We start from the raw sequence: 16,651 nt of genomic DNA on the forward strand, positions 1-16,651 counted from the left end.
CAAAATTAAGAAAAAAATTAGGCACATACATACATATATTGTCTGAGGTACTTGTAGAAAGTCACCTGGAATCATTTAACAGGTTAGGGTTATTGAAAGAAGACTTTAACGCTCATGAAACAAATCCTTCGAAACTTTTTAATTAAAATTTTTAAATAATTGTTCCAGTTACCAGAAATATTGCCAATCATATGCTCGAAATCTCCTCAAGGGTCACATTTTTCTAAATTGAAAAATTCTCCTCACTCTCTCGCGGACAAAACTTTTAACTACTTCATTATGGTCTCGACCTGAAGTCATGCTAGAAGTAATGATATGTCATTACATGGTAATGTCAGACATAAAGAACATGACTTTGTAGAAAAGTTTAAAGCAATTTTTTCGATAAAACAGCAGAAGAAAAGACAACAAATGACCTCAAAGAATATGTCTCGAAATAATGACGTTAACTTATTTTCCATCGAACAAAAAAAGGAACCCCTGGATAATTTAAGAATTAATTTTTTACAAGTTGGCCATCATCAACATGGAGGGAAAAAGTTTGTCTTTTCAGCCAACGTCAAATGACGGTTGATGGGTCGGCCTGGCGGTTGGCTCCATGACACAAAATGTCTTTTAATAAATTATGAGGAAATTAAAATTTTAAAGTTTTGACCACAAGTGAAAGCTGTAAAGAAACAAACACAACAACAATGAAGCCATGAAGGGAAACCCCTCACACACACTCATACCCCACTGATGTCAGGCACGATGACTGAAAACGACAAATTCCTTTAGGCAAAAAAGACACAACACAGACCCAAACCCTCTACCCCAATAAACCACATCATCTCTCAGCATGTTGAGCAAGAAGAATAAAAAGTGGAAACGGAAACAAAATAACCACAAAGTAACTACAACAAAATAATACATAACAAAAGAACACACATGCAAACAGAAACACACACACACACTCCCACATCTCATCCTTCTCAATACTTACCCTTCACCATATATCCCCGCTGTGGTACCGGCCATTGCCAATGCCTTGTAACGTGCCTGCTCATCCGTTGGCAGCACAATATCCACCGAACGTGAACGTGTTGCATTGATGTTGGGTACGGTCAGGAAACAACCATCACTCGGTTGCAGCTCTTCCGTTTTATTGCCCGATGATACTTTGGAAAAACACGAATCTACCGAAGCGGCACGATCACGTCTCAAATCAGGTACTGTTAAATAAATATCACGCACAACCAAGGCATGCTTGCTGGCTGGGGTAGAGGCGGTTGCTACACCCCCGACTGGTGGTGCCGGTGACCCACATATGGCCAGTGTGGAAATCTCATCAATCGAGGAGTTCACTCCTCCATCCCCCGAGGATTTCAGTTGTTCCTCTTGCGACACATTTTCCAGCGAATTACCTGTGGGTTCAACAAATATAGCTTCTTGGCGGGATATAGAACGTCGGCGTGGTCTTTGACTGGGTGATGCTAATGGCGTTGCTGCAGATGGTGACGATGGCGGCGGCGGCATGTCATCATGACCTAACGCCGACATAGTCGCTGCCGCCGTTAGGCTACATCCATCGACAACAGCAGAGGCGATAGTAATGGCAGGTGAAAAGTCATCGGTACTGAAGGCTGGTGGTGGTGGCAAAGTTACATCGAATGATGGCGCTTGTGGCAGTAATTCTAGGGGTGATATGGGCGGTGGCGGTGGCAATTCCATGACGGGACTGTCCCCGCACACCGATAAAGCAAATGAAGGCGATGCCGGCGGTGAACCCGGATCAATGGGGAAGGAGTAGGGGGAGGCGGAGGGAAAAGGCGGGTAATCACCGTTGGTCGGGGACAGCGTGAATGTTATGCCGCAGGGTGTCGTGGGTGGCGGGGGCATTAATGTATTACCGAAATGTGGTGAATCATGCTCGGACTCTTCGAGACCCTCATCCTCGGATGTGGTCACCGAACTACCGATGGTATGACGGCGCATTTGGCGCGGCAAGCGGGCACGTGTCTCATCTATACTACTTGTGACCATACCGCCCAGACGTATATCCATTTCGAGGGCCGCATCGTCGTACACATCCAGCGTCTCGACACTGTTTTTGTCATCGTCGGGGCAGGCATTTAACAAATCGTCATCGGTGGCATCACCTTCATCACCCAACAGGCCATCACGATCGGTGGCCTGTCCACCCTCCTCTTCTTCCTCCTCCTCCTCGACAAGATCTTCATCGATTTCGGCAGTTTCATCTTCATTGTCATCACTGAGCTCGGAACTAGTCATGCTATAGCTTTTCATTTCATGATGATCGAGCAGATAGCGTTGCTGGGCCCGCATTTGCTTTTCATATTCCTCGAGATAGAAACAGTGGATACAGGGTGGTGGAGTCTTTGATGAGGAACTACGTCTATTTTTACCACGACGTGGTACTTCGAGAAAGGTACCCGAATCATCACTGCCCGCTGAGGCGGCCGCTGAATCGAAGGAATGTGACCGTTGGGCATGCATGACCTGTGGTACCTGGAGAAAGCCGCCATCGGAGGAACGTTCATCTGAAGAGGATTGTTGTTTGAGGAAGTGCGAGGACATTCGTTGTGACTCCAGTTGCATTTCATCGAACGAGGCCGAGCGGACCTGAAAGTAGTGAGAGATTTCGGATAGATTATATATTTTGAATAAAAGGTCAATTTCAAACATAGTAAAAATGTCGTTAATTTCGATCAGTCCGAATTTAAAATACCAAATATTTAGGGGTCTATTATGGGGTCCATGTTTACCCTCCATAAAGCCTGATTGCCAAATAACAGCTAATTCGATGAAACATGCTACTGAACCATTCAAATTACCGAATATTGTCGGACCTGGAACTCCAAATTGTAGCTACGTAGGTGGGAAATGCAACTAAAATCTTAAAAATGCCGAAACTTCTTTGGGAAGGTGTGGTTCACTCTCCAAGGATCCGGAATATACAGCTGCGGTCATATCCATAAAGTGGGCCTATGTCGGATATTTTCTTGAAAAATGTTTTCGCCCTTCAAAAACCCGAAACAAAATTACAGTAAGGGTAACGCAATGAAGCTATCGAAAATACGATTGGATCCATAATGAACTCGTATTGAATTTGTTTTTGCGAAGTGGGCTTCGACTTTCCAAGAAGCCACAATGTCATCATACAGCCACTTCGATGGGAAAATGCGGCTAAAATCCATGGAGGGATACCTCAAAATGTGATCCTATCCTTCCGAAACCCTAATTCAGTAAGAAAAGGCGTCTAAAACATTCAAAATACCAAAAATGGGGAGGTCCTATAAATTGACCTATATCACAAATTATCTACACAGGGCGTTTCCACCCTCCAAGAAACCCTCCTAAAACCCTAAAAAAATTGTATGCGGTCCACGTATAAAACATATTCCTATATATGACATTTTCTGGGAATATGTTTTCACCTTTCTAGAACCTGGTATGTGAGGTTACAACTACTTTGTTTGGGAAATGCGGTTAAAACCTTAAAAATGCCAAAAATAAGGCGGAACACTTCGATTCTGCAAATATGTTTTCCACATTTCAAGAAACCTCAAAAACAAAAATGCTGAAAATCTGACGGGACCTTTATATGAGAGGGCTATCTCAAAAAGGATCTATATCGACTTTTTAATTTTGTTTTGCCCTACGAGGACATCGAAGTCATAGCACAGCCACTTCTTTGGATACATGGATTCGACATCTGTCGAAAATTTCCTGCAAAGATATTTTTTATCCCCCAAAAAAACCTTACTTCGATGACAAAAATGCTGGTAAAACCTTCAAAATTTAGAAAATGGTTCGGAACCAGTAAATGAGAGCTGTGTCAAAACATGGACCTATATCTGAAATTTTCCGCGAAGATTTTTTAATTTTCCAAGAACCCGAAATGTTAAATTTCAACCACTTCGGTTGGAAAACGATCGAAAAGAGATCGGAACTTTTATATGGGAGTTATGACTAAACATGGATCTATGTCGAAAATTTTCCTCGAAGATTTTTTTCATTTTCCAATAAATCTACTTCGGTAGAAAAAATGGCTCGAATCTTCAAAGTACCGAAAATAAGGCGGAACTTTTTAATGGGGTAACCTCAAAAATTTTACATATATTGAACATTTCCTTGCGAACATTTATTTCACCTTACAAGAACCCGGAATGCCAAATTACAGTAACTTCGAAGAAAAAATTGCAGATAAAAGCTCCCAAAATACCGAAAATGGAGCGATATTTCTATTAAATGAAGACTATTTCTAAACATGGACCAAAATCGAAAACATGTTTTTTTGTCCTACAAGAATCCGGAATGCCTTATTACCGGCACTTCGTCATATAGAATTTTATTCAGATTAAGGATTGGGCCTGTGGTGAAGGGGTATAAAAATAACCGATTTCCTATAGGTTCTCAAACAAAATTAACCTGGTTTTACATCCACGTGACCAAGACCAATTTATCTGAAATTCCATATTTTATTTTAAAATTAAAACGGTGACATATTCGTGTTCCACTTCGCAAAAACCAGGACAATAAGACGAATGGCCATTTCTCACAAATCCTGCTTCGCATTTTTTCCTTTCACTTATTTTGATGACGGAATATGTAATGATGAGGTAATGGCATACAACAACAATAGTGTGTTATTTTGTAATAATAAACTCAAACATCCATCCACACAACCGAACAACCAGGCTGTCAACCAACCAGTCCTCCCTTTGTAAAGGACAACATGCAGATGGATATGTCAGGATGACGATAAAAAAATACGGCTGCAGGCGTCATTCATACAAACATGTTGTGTGCATGTCATAAATAATACAACAACAATAACAAGAGCAACAATGGCTAAAAAGAAAACTCAACTGAGTACCAAATGATTTGGGTGTATGTGTGTGCGGCGTGCCACATGCATGATGCCGCGCCGCGTTTGTGTGCGTGATATGGATGCAAGAAAGGACGAAAATACAACAAAAACCTATCATATGCACACACGCGACTTTACATGGACGCAACAATGTATGGATGGGTGGGTGTGTGTGTTGTTGTTGTGTTATAATGTTAAATTTAAATTAATCCTTAAAGTGGTTTGTCATCTTCTGTGCCGTCGTGACACATCACTTTAAGCGCACATTATGGCCCATGGGGACAACTACAGGGGAACATTTTTTTCAAAAGAAAGAAAATCAATAAACAAGGATAAGGGATAATGGATTTCTGGCTAAAGGTAGGACAGATTTTTGTGCCCTTCATGGAGGCCGAGAAATATCTACCGGAGAGCCCATAAAGTATTAATCCCATTGTTCATAAAAAATCGTCAATAATCCACGCCTATTATGATCCTTCCAAAAATATTAATTTTAAAATTGACGCCTTGTAGGGCCTATGAAAAAATATTCATTTAAGTATCCACGCCTTGGATGGTCATTGAAAAAAATATTCCTCTAAAAATCCACGCTTTGGATAGTCATTGAAAAAATATTTTTTTAAAAATCCATGACTTGTAGGGTCTTGGAAAAATATTCTCTTAAAAATGTATGCCTTGTAGGGTCTTGAAAAAATATATTTAAGAAGGGTTATTAAATAATATCTGAATACATAAGAACCTTTAAATATTTAAGTGTAACTCCCACATCTGAGTACATACGACCATATAATTGGTATCAATTTAAAGGTCAACCACCAACAACTTTTCGGGTCTATGTTCTTCAGGGGTAAATCTATACGCTATAGAATAAAAATTTTGTAATTTTTCACACAAATGTCAGGTTCTAATTAACCCGCTAAATATTGACCGATCCTTATCAAAACAGGCACGCTTATTCTTTGGCCCGATCCCCTTCTTTATGTAAAAATTCGCGATGTTTGGGTCATAATTGCGGCCTATAGAGCGACCAGAAAAACCGATAAAAATTACGTATTTGCTCCATTTCATCCCCTAGATATTAACCGATCTTTACCAATAGGGGTCTTCATTGGCCAGAACCCATCCTACATGCAAAATTTGGTGAAGATCGGTCCATAACTGTGGCCTGTATCGTGTTTACAAAATATAATGGACAGACGGACGGACACACATGTCTAGATCGACTCAGCTAGTCGAGATATGACGATCGGTATACTTAAAGGTGGGTCTAGGACCAATATTTCGCGGCGTTACAAACTCCTGGAGCTGCAAAAAGCTATAATACCCTGACAACATAGTCGTGTAGGGTATAAAAATTTAAAGCAAAGTATCGAAATCTAAACCGATTCCATCGAAACTTGACACATGTTAGGTTACACTTATTTCATTATGTTTTGTGCATTCGGCTACATTTTGAGTTCTCCATTTACTTATACATCCAAATTTCGTGCCAATCGAAGGATATTTAGGGACTTTGGTGCACTTTTTACCTAAAATAGGACGAACATATATATGGGAGCTATATCTATTCGATAATTTGAACCGATTTCCACGAAATTTGACACACATCTTTGTAGACTTAATTCAGTACGCTATGCCAAATTTCGTACAAATCGAATGATATATAGGGGCTTTGGTGCACCATTTACATAAAATCGGACGAAAATATATATATGGGAGCTATATCTTAATCTGAACCGATTTCCACGAAATTTAACACACATCTTTGTACACTTAATTCAGTACGCTATGCCAAATTTCGTACAAATCGAATGATATATAGGGGCTTTGGTGCACCATTTACCAAAAATCGGACGAAAATTTATATGGGAGCTATATCTAAATCGGAACCGATTTTTTCCAATATCAATAGAGTTCGTCCTTGGGCCGAATAAGTGACCTTTGCCAAATTTCATCCAATTCGAAACATAAATGCGACCTGTACATTGTTTACAATTTAACATGGACAGACAGACGGATGGACGGACATGCATAAATCGACATAAAAAGTGATTCTATGCATATTCTCAAAAGGAAACATGTGTCTATATCATTTTCTTTTGCCTGTTACAAACATATGCACAAAGACATAATAACCTGTACCACAGTTTGGTGAAGGGTATAAAACCCACGCCTTGTAGGATCTTGAAAAAATATATTTAAAAAATCTACACCTTAGATGGTCCTTTATAAAATATTCTTTTAATACTCCGCGCCTATTATGACCCTTGAACAAATATTTTTTTTTTTTAAATTCGTCTATTGTGACTCTTCAAAAATTTCGTTATAATATCTCCGCCTATTCGCCTATAACAATACGCACGTACAATAGTTTCTGAAAAAATAATTTTTAAAATCTTTTTTTTTTTAAACCTTAAATGGTCCTTGAAACATAATCTTCTCTTCTTCCATAGTCCCTTTATTGAATTATTTACCTGACAGCCTACTATCCATCTATCTTCTGATTGGACAATAATGATGCTGTTGTTTCTGCTGATGATGATAATAATAACAACAACAATAATAATAATAATGATGACAAAGTACTTATATGTCAACAATGACAACACCACTATGGATGATGATTGACATCGGTCATTGTCATATGTCAAAAGGGGATTTGTATATGTCATGTAATATTTAACAACAACAACAATAATAACAACAGTAGAATTATTACTTACATATGCTCTCTATGTAAGTATGTAAGTATATGTATGTCTGTTTGTTTTTCCAGTGAAACATTATTAACATACTTTGTGGCTATCAACTTATTTAAAACAGGCAACAGTTAACGAAGGACATGAATCATGGTGTAATGTCCTGTTCGTGTGGATGTGGATGTCTGTGCAACCAATAACAATAAAAATGACATAAAATAATAACTGCAATCCCTTTTGTGTGTGAAAAAATCTGTGAAAAACATTGTTGTGGTTGTAATGATGTACAATGACAACAATGCGAAGGAGAAGGAGGGGGTGTAGGAGAATAGACAAAGCACCCAGTGAGTGTATCCTTTAAAACAACATCGTCATATTTTATATCATATGTATGTGACCACACACACGCATTCTCACACAAACTCACTCTCACCCATATCTACCACTCAAAGTACGCATCAGGGTAATGAATTACTGTAACAGGACATTTTTCCTTTTGTCATTTAAAACTTATGTCCATTTTAATTATTCTACGACCAACATTATCATGTAATGTGGTAGTAAGTTCCCTCCTGCCTCCTCCCTCCTCTTCTTCATTTTTTTACTTTTAATAAGGACTACTCATAAAGGAAGACATGACATGATGCATAACTAGATGTCGTGTTGTTTATACGTTTTTCTTTAAATTATGAAGGTAATGCAAACGGGAATAATTTATAAAAAAAGATGAGCTTTAGATCTATATTTAAGGATTATCTAGTTTCTGGTCAAGTTTTGATATAGGTAGATATACTATACCCCTTTATTGTCATAAAAGTTCTGAAAACATAATTAAAAAAAATTGTATGTTATGAAGAAAGCGTAGAATTTCTAATATCCCTAAGAAAGGACCTTCACTGAAAATATAATATCTTCATTGAATTTTTACAAAGAAGTTCTTAATTAAAATTTCAATTAAAATGGAATTTGTCTTTGGGGAGTTAGGAAATAGGTTAGATAGTAGATTAGTACCCTGAACTATAACTTTAAATAAAGTGCAAAACATGAATGACCTTTTGTAAAATATTTATCACACATGGTCATATTTTGTTATAGTTATGTATGTTCAAGCTACATGTTATTATATTTTATGATACATTCGGAGTCAGTTTGGAACTAGAGGCAAAAACGAGATTCTAATGTCACACAGAAAAAAGGGGAAAATATAGGTTATGTTTTGTAGATAAAAAAAATTAATTTCAAATCAAAAATTAATAGGAACTTGCAACAAGAATTTGGTGATTAGAAAAAAATTCCTTATGTTATGGGATGATGTTGTGCAGGTTATTTTAGAAATGGCATGTCTTCAGTCAAATCGTATGAGGCAAATATAATCTTCTTCTATCTTGAGTCATTGTGCGTCTTTATTCGGATCGCTAAATGTTTGAATTATTGGAGGTCAAAAGTATGGCCTTGTGGTACTTAGTATACGGCTTAAGAAAATAAGGAAAATACGAAAGAGAACCTTACAAGATAAACCTAAGCTAGAACGAAGATTTAATTTTTTTCATGATCTACCACAAGCATGAAATTTTTAAAGAATATTTTCTGGGGGTTTTTGATGATTTTTAAGGACCAAAACAAGCGTGTATTTGTTAAGAAGTAATAGCCACTTATTGAGGATCAACCATATTGATTAACATTTTTCAAAGATATTTTTCTTTAACCCTACGGTCAATGTATTCTAAGGGAAAACCAGGGTAGTTTCTGACTTTCACGAGTCGCCCTGATGGCCCTATGTTGTCCAGGGCCACAAAAATTTGCAGAGGGGTTGAGGAACACCTAAATAAGATCCCAATAAAAAAATAACTAAAAAAGCTTAACCCATTCGAAAGCTATAACGAATTTAGTATAATTGTTATAAATAGATTATCATTTAAGCATGGATTTAAATATATATTATTTTAATGTATATGGGAAATTACAAAATTCTTTTAAAATTCCATTAAAAAAATTTTGAAAATTTTTTTTGCGAGCACATTCATGATTTTTGGTACATAGGTTAAGAAAAATATGCTGATTCGAAATCTGTTCACGTTCACAAATTCGGATGCTGCGCACAAAAGTTATAGCGATTTTAAATCTTGTATTTCAAATATAAATTAAATGAATTCCTATTTGTTGTAATTCGCGAATTTCTTCACAAATGGATAAACACATTTGTTTTCTTTGCATACTTGTCAAATCACATTGAAATACGGTATAATGGTCGCGAACAAACCAAATAGAAGCATGAAGATATCAGAAAATAAAATAAATTGTTTTTTGAATTAAAATAAAAAGGTTTTTTGAATTTCGATTTTTTAGTATGGTTAAGAAGATACGGGTTTTCTTAATCTTCTAAAATATACCCAGCTTTCTTCTGCAAATTCTTTTAGATAATTGTTAAATATCGGTAGATTCTATTTTTAATAGTTTTGACTTTAAAAACGACCAAATATATTGCAGTAACGTATATGAAAATGATCAACATTAAAAAGGATGCAATTCGCGTATTCGCAGAAATCAGTTGATGCGCATGCGTTTTTCGGATAAACCGAATCAATCTCTTCCAATAATTATGAATTTTTCGAGGTTTCGTTTAGCGGCCGAAGTGTGCCGCTCGATGCACTTTACTATGCAAAAACCCTAAAAATGGCTAAAAATCACGCAACGTGCATACGAGTTTTATGCGCATCCGATTTCAGTAATCTCCTATGAAAATAAACAAAACGACACCTATTTCAAAAGGATCGGTTAAGAACCGCGGATGTGCCTCCACAATCGATTTTGGATAAAATACGCATATTATTCGCGTATCGATATATTTTTGACTTATTTTCACACAGATTCGCGAATATGATAACACAGGAATGAATGTATGTGAAATCCATTCGAAGAAAAACGCGATTATATACGCGAATTTGTCAAAATAAATTTTTGCAGTTTTTCCCACATTCAAGGTATCTATATCCGCCGTTTTATTGGGCGGAATTGAACATGGATGGGCTCATTAGATCCGGCACGTAAAAAAAACTAAAATCACGCGGTGTTCCACGGAATTTGAATGGACATTCTTAATTTTAGACTCAAAAAATATGTTTTTTATAAAAATTTACGCACCAAATTTTCGTCTTTGCAACCCAATTGCAAAGAAGCTACGGTGAGCACATTCATGAGATATACACTAAACGAAGCAAAATTACGAGTTCTACAATCCTATAGTCAGTTTAGTCCATTATCTGGATGCGCATCCTAATTATAAGAAAAATTCAAAAAACACCGAAAATCCGGCTTCAAAATGTCAGCATCCATTTTGGGTGGATCCATTGATTATATCGAAAAATCATACATTAGAACCATATTGTCCATGGGGTATTCTGCAACTTAATCACTGATCACATGTACGTGCGTTGTGTAGTTTATCCACAAATCAGGACGGAACACAAAAAACTCGTTGGCTTCAACACATTTTCACCCATTTTTTTTACATTACCACAATCACAGCTTCCACGCAATTTATTATTTATTACCAATATTTTAAGATTTTGACAAGAACATTTCATTTTATAGAAATGAATTTAAATTATATGCCATATGTTCATATTTCGCGAGTTATAACCTTGCAAACCTCAGCTTCAAGGAATTTAAAAGATTTTTGTAATTTCCCATATATAATTTTGAGTTCCTACATCTAGACCAGATCCGTATAGACTAATTTAAAACAAAAAACCTCACGATAGTCCAATTTTTTAATGAGTTACAGAGCTATCTTTGGATGGGTACAAATGTACGTAGGTAATAACTTTAAAAAATTGTAAAAATTATATATATGGAAAATATTTATAATTTTTTTCTTCGATTATGTGTGAACATACCTCAAGAATGATTCCCCAAATTATGATCCAAATATCTCCATTATTAAAAATTGTACAGCATTTTTATTCAAAAAAGGTACAAATGTACCCGGTTATTGACCGCAGGGTTAAAGCCTCGTCTTCAAATTTTTGTTTGTTAATAAAATTTGCATATTTTTATGAAAGACTGCATTTACTAAAGCCGTTTGCGGTGCCCGCTGTAGTTCGAAAACGAAAACCCGATCAGCATATATTTTCGTGGAATCATAATGAATCTAATATCCCTATAAAAAAATTGTTGAATTGTCAAAGTCATTCCTATTCCTATTTCAATGAAAAAAGTTAAAAAGATGTTAAATTCGGTCCGGTTGAACTTTTTATACCTTCTAAAATGAGGATGACATTTAAAATATGTAAAATGTATAGAGGCTTCTACAGTATCGGAATCATAAACACCATTCAAAATTTGATTCGCTTGGCTTGCATTTTCGCCTTTGTCAGAAAAAAAACTGTAAAGTATACCGAAATTTCTTTTTGTTCACTTCGATTTTTGACACCCTGTAACTCACAACTGAATGCACCAAACAAAAAACAGCAAAATAAATTTGCGAAATGTCACCCTTTCAACGAGCATAAATCTGAAATTGTTTGATGGATACTTTACGAGAAATATATTAGTACAGTCATCCGCCGAAAAAATAATGGATTTCTTTTTCCCCAAACATCTTCAAGCGGTCCAGTTGTTGACAGTAGAGATCAAAATTTAGCGTTTGGCCATATGGAAGCAACTCATAATAAGTAATCCCCTTCCAGTCTCACCAAATGCATAGCAGAACCTTCCTGGCCGTAAATCTTGGTTTAACCACCGTTTGAGGATCTTCATCGCTTTTTGACCACGATCATGTTCGCAAAGTGTTATGGTATGTGATCCATTCCTCATCTCCAGTCACCACCCGTTTAAGGAATGGGTCTGTCTCATTCCGTTTGGCCAAGGCATCGCAGATGGAAATTCGATCCATCCTATTGTTTTCTGTTAATTGGTGTGGCACCCAAACATCGAGCTTCTTTTTGAATCCAGCTTTGTGTAAATGCGCGATGTTACAACTGCTAACATGCCAGACAACTTCGATCAGTTCTGCGATTTTATCACAGCTATCTGCCGAAACAATAATGGATTTATTTTCCCCAACCTAATATTAGGTTGTGCAAAGTTTGGTTCAAATAGGACACTTTGTTCGCATGATATTTTGGTATCTTTGCGGGAAAGGTACCAAAAAAGATTGGACAGATATGCCCATCTCCGAATTAAATTTATGTTTGGAGATAATATTACGATTTTCCAATTTTTAATAAATCCCAGATAGACAGATTGAAATATAGAAGGACATTCCGACATATCTGAAACGGATTTTGTAAAAATGGGGCCTGAAAGAAATATTTCGCTGAGACACTTTTTTGCTGTAGCGAAATGTATAGATCCTCATTAGCCAAGCAGCTGAGGATATAAAAATCATCAACTTTGATTCAATATTTGTTTTAGCTCCCAAATTTAATATTTTGAGTTCTATTCTCATATAACTCTTAAAAAATATAAATAAGGGTCCATATTTGGCCCAAATCCATTATTTGTATTTTTATTGAAATTACTGTCATTTTACATTCCGGGAGCTTCGTCTGTGTATAACTTCATCGATGAATATTTTCAATAGAAGTACATATTTGTACACAACACCCACATAAAAACCACTCTTTATTTATGTTCAAGGTCCAAACCCAATTTGTCACTCTATGTGTCCGTAGTTTGATATTTCCGTTTCTCTTGGTAGTAATTTACCATACCGCCCATATAAAAGTTCTGATCAGTTTTTGGTATTTTGCATCTTCACCTAATGGAAGAGGTTATAAAAAGTTCGGTGCGTTTTTATACCCTTCGCCACACTGTGGTACAGGGTATTATTTGTGCATATGTTTGTAACAGGCAAAAGGAAACGAGATAGACACATGGTTCCATTTGAGAATATGCATAGAATCACTTTCTGGGTCGATTTATGCATGTCCGTACGTCCGTACGTCCGTCCGTCTGTAGATGTTAAATTGTAAACAAAGTACAGGTCGCATTTATGAACCGATTTTGATGAAATTTGGCACAAGTCTCTTATTTGGCCCAAGGACGAACCCTATTGAAATTGGGAAAAATCGGTTCAGACTTAGATATAGCTCCCATATATATTTTCGTCCGATTTAAGGTAAATGGGGCACCAAAGTCCGTATATATCTTTCGATTTGCACGAAATTTGGCACAAAGTATTAAATTCGGTCCAAAATGATGTGTGCCAAGTTTCGAGAAAATCGGTTCAGATTTAGATATAGCTCCCATATATAGTTTCGTCCGATTTAAGGGAAATTGTGCACCAAAGTCCCTATATATATTTCGATTTGCACGAAATTTGGCATAACGTAATGAATTGAGTGTAGATTTAGATATAGCTCCCATATATAGTTTCGTCCGATTTAGGGTAACTGGGGGTCCAAAGAATATAAATATATATATATATATATATTTGCACGAAATTTGGCATAAAGTACTGAATTAGGTCGAGAATGATGTGTGCCAAGTTTGGAGAATATCGGTTCGGATTTAGATATAGCTCCCATATATAGTTTCGTCCGATTTATGTTAAATGGTGCACCACAGTCCCTAAATATCATTGGATTTGCACGAAATTTGGCATGGACTACTGAATTAGGTCCAGAATGATGTGCGCCAAGTTTCGTGAAAATCGGTCCAGATTTAGGTATAGCTCCCATATATAGTTTCGTCCGATTTCAGGTAAATGGTGCACCAAAGTCCCTATATATCGTTCGATGTGCACGAAATTTGGCATAGCGTACTGAATTGATGCTGGAATGATGTGTTCTGAGTTTCGCGAAAATCGGTTCAGATCTAGATATATATATATTTTCGTCCGATTTCGTGTAAATCTGTTGAGATTTAGCTCCCTTATATTGTAGGTTGATTTTAAGTAATTGACGTACCAAGAAGCCAATATATGGCTGATTGGAACAAAACGTACTGACATTAGTATAACCTAACCTGTGACAAGTTTCGTTGAAATCGGTTTATATTCGGATATAGCTTCCATACATATTTTCGTCCGATTTTAAGTAAATTGTGCATCAAACTCCTCATGTTTGTCAGATTGACATCAAAATTTGCACAAGGTACAAAATTGTGCATAGAATAACATAGTTGCGTTTTCTAGAACTACATACATAGCCCAACGGATGTCCTAGTGATATTTAAACGAATGACATGTTTATGGATAGCTCTAGGTCGATTCACATTTAAATAAATATCACATATTTATTTCATCCAATTTCATGATAATTGTCCTGTTTAATATACCCATAGTGGTGGAGGGTATAATATAGTCGGCCCCGTCCGATTTTATTAATTTCCTTACTGGTTATATTTATTTTTCTTATTTTAATTAAAATTTACTTCATTTTAAATTCTTGAAATTTCCACTGCATTCCCCATCAAATTTCAAACTAAAAACAGCTTTAATGAATTCCTCGAGATTTCAAAAAATATTCTAATCTTAAATTTAAATGTCACCTGAAGATAAATGCAAAATAGCGAAGTTGCAAATATTTTATCTCGCTCCAGTCAAAACAAAAATATGTGCAAAATTAAAATAAAACAAAGAACACAATGGAAGAGTTTAACACGACGAACAGCTTCAAAACAGAATTCTAAATTGCGAACAAAAAAAAAAAAAAATTAAAATGGAAAGCAAAAAAAAAACGAAATTGAATTTTATGGAAATTCTACGCATAACAATTGTTGAGAAACAACATCAAAAAACAACAACCCCTCTCCAAAAAAAAAAAAAAAGAAGTGAACAACCCAACAAAACATAAAATATCTGTGTTACAAAAAAAAAAAGGATTTACAAGGACTCGCACCTGTTTGGGCACTTCCAGACTGTTTTGAGTTTTCATTTCGGCACCAGTTGGAGTACGCGAACGCGTAAATGTTGTCCTTAAGCGTTGCATGGTGGCGGCGGGCAGCGGTTATTGTAGTGGGTGTCGGTTTACAGAAATAATAACATCAAAATAATCCGTGACTGCGTCATAAACGGACCAACAGATGCTTCTATGGGCTGAGTAAGCAACTCAAAAGCAAGGCCACCTCTCGCCAGACAAAACTCACACTCTACGAGACGCTGATACTACTATTGCTGTTGTATGGATCTGAATCATGGGTACTTGCGCAAGCAGATGATGCAGCTCTTGGAGTGTTTGAGAGAAAAATTCTCCGGAAGATCTATGTGCCGATCAGCGTCGATGGTCAATATCGCCGTCGAATGAACCATGAGCTATACCATATATTCTTGGACATCGACATAGTCAGACGGATTGAGCTGGATGAAGATGCCCCAGCTCAATAGGCATATAGAAGCGAGCTAAGTGGTGGTTCATGCAGAAGGGTAAGGCCACGAATCGGAATAATGGTCTTTTAAATTAGATGAGATGCGCACAAGACCGACGCGCCAGGAAATCTTATTAAAGCTCGGCTAGTGGAACAACCATTCTGTCATAGACCTTCTAAGTAAATAATGTCTGTGATGACGATAAAATGGTACCCTTCTAAATAAGGCCTCATCTTTCTAATTCCCCAGTGTATGGTGAGACACTCCCTTTCCATCGTTGAAAATTTCCATTCTAAATCCGAAAGCGTCCGACTCGCATAGGCTATGACAGACTCGTTGTCACTATGTCGCTAGAACAGAACAGCTCCTACCTGACAGAACAGCTCCTACTTCCTGACTGGCGTCGGTTTGCAGGAAGAACGGGTGTTTAAAATCGAGACAACACAACACAGCGTTCTCGGTGATACAATGATACAACCCCGACTTTAGTCCTCTTTTTAACAGGAAGTCCATTCTCAGAACTTTGGGTTCGGCTAACGTGAGCAGTACTGTTAACTCTGTATAAGTAGAATTTTCAACTAGCTTATCCGCTGATAATATATATATCGCTATTCAGGTCGGAAGCCATCATATATTCGATCAAGGTGATTCATGGTCCGTTATAGAATGAGTGTTCTAGCTGTGCCAAGTGTCCTTTGAATAAGAACAATTTTTCTACTTCTGCCCGGAACGAGTCCAATGACGTGCAATCATTTTTCTTCACTCAGT

The 16,651-nt window shown here is 36.8% G+C and overlaps 1 protein-coding gene across 1 annotated transcript in view; it reads right to left on the reverse strand.

Moving 5' to 3' along the window:
- LOC133335033 (eye-specific diacylglycerol kinase-like) overlaps window positions 1-15,509 on the reverse strand; it is a 38,089-nt gene extending 22,580 nt beyond the window's left edge. Inside the window, exons 1-3 of the mRNA XM_061543325.1 lie at window positions 15,417-15,509; window positions 1,719-2,622; window positions 983-1,526 (exon numbers count right to left, since the gene is read on the reverse strand). Coding sequence (XP_061399309.1) covers window positions 983-1,526; window positions 1,719-2,622; window positions 15,417-15,506 — 1,538 coding nt within the window. The 5' untranslated portion in view covers window positions 15,507-15,509. The remainder of the gene's footprint in view (window positions 1-982; window positions 1,527-1,718; window positions 2,623-15,416) is intronic.
- Window positions 15,510-16,651: the final 1,142 nt, after the last annotated feature.

Source organism: Musca vetustissima, unplaced genomic scaffold, assembly GCF_032173495.1.
Source record: "Musca vetustissima isolate MV318-11 ecotype Yass unplaced genomic scaffold, APGP_CSIRO_Mvet_v1 utg163429, whole genome shotgun sequence".
In the NCBI taxonomy this organism is placed as follows: Eukaryota; Metazoa; Arthropoda; class Insecta; order Diptera; family Muscidae; genus Musca; species Musca vetustissima.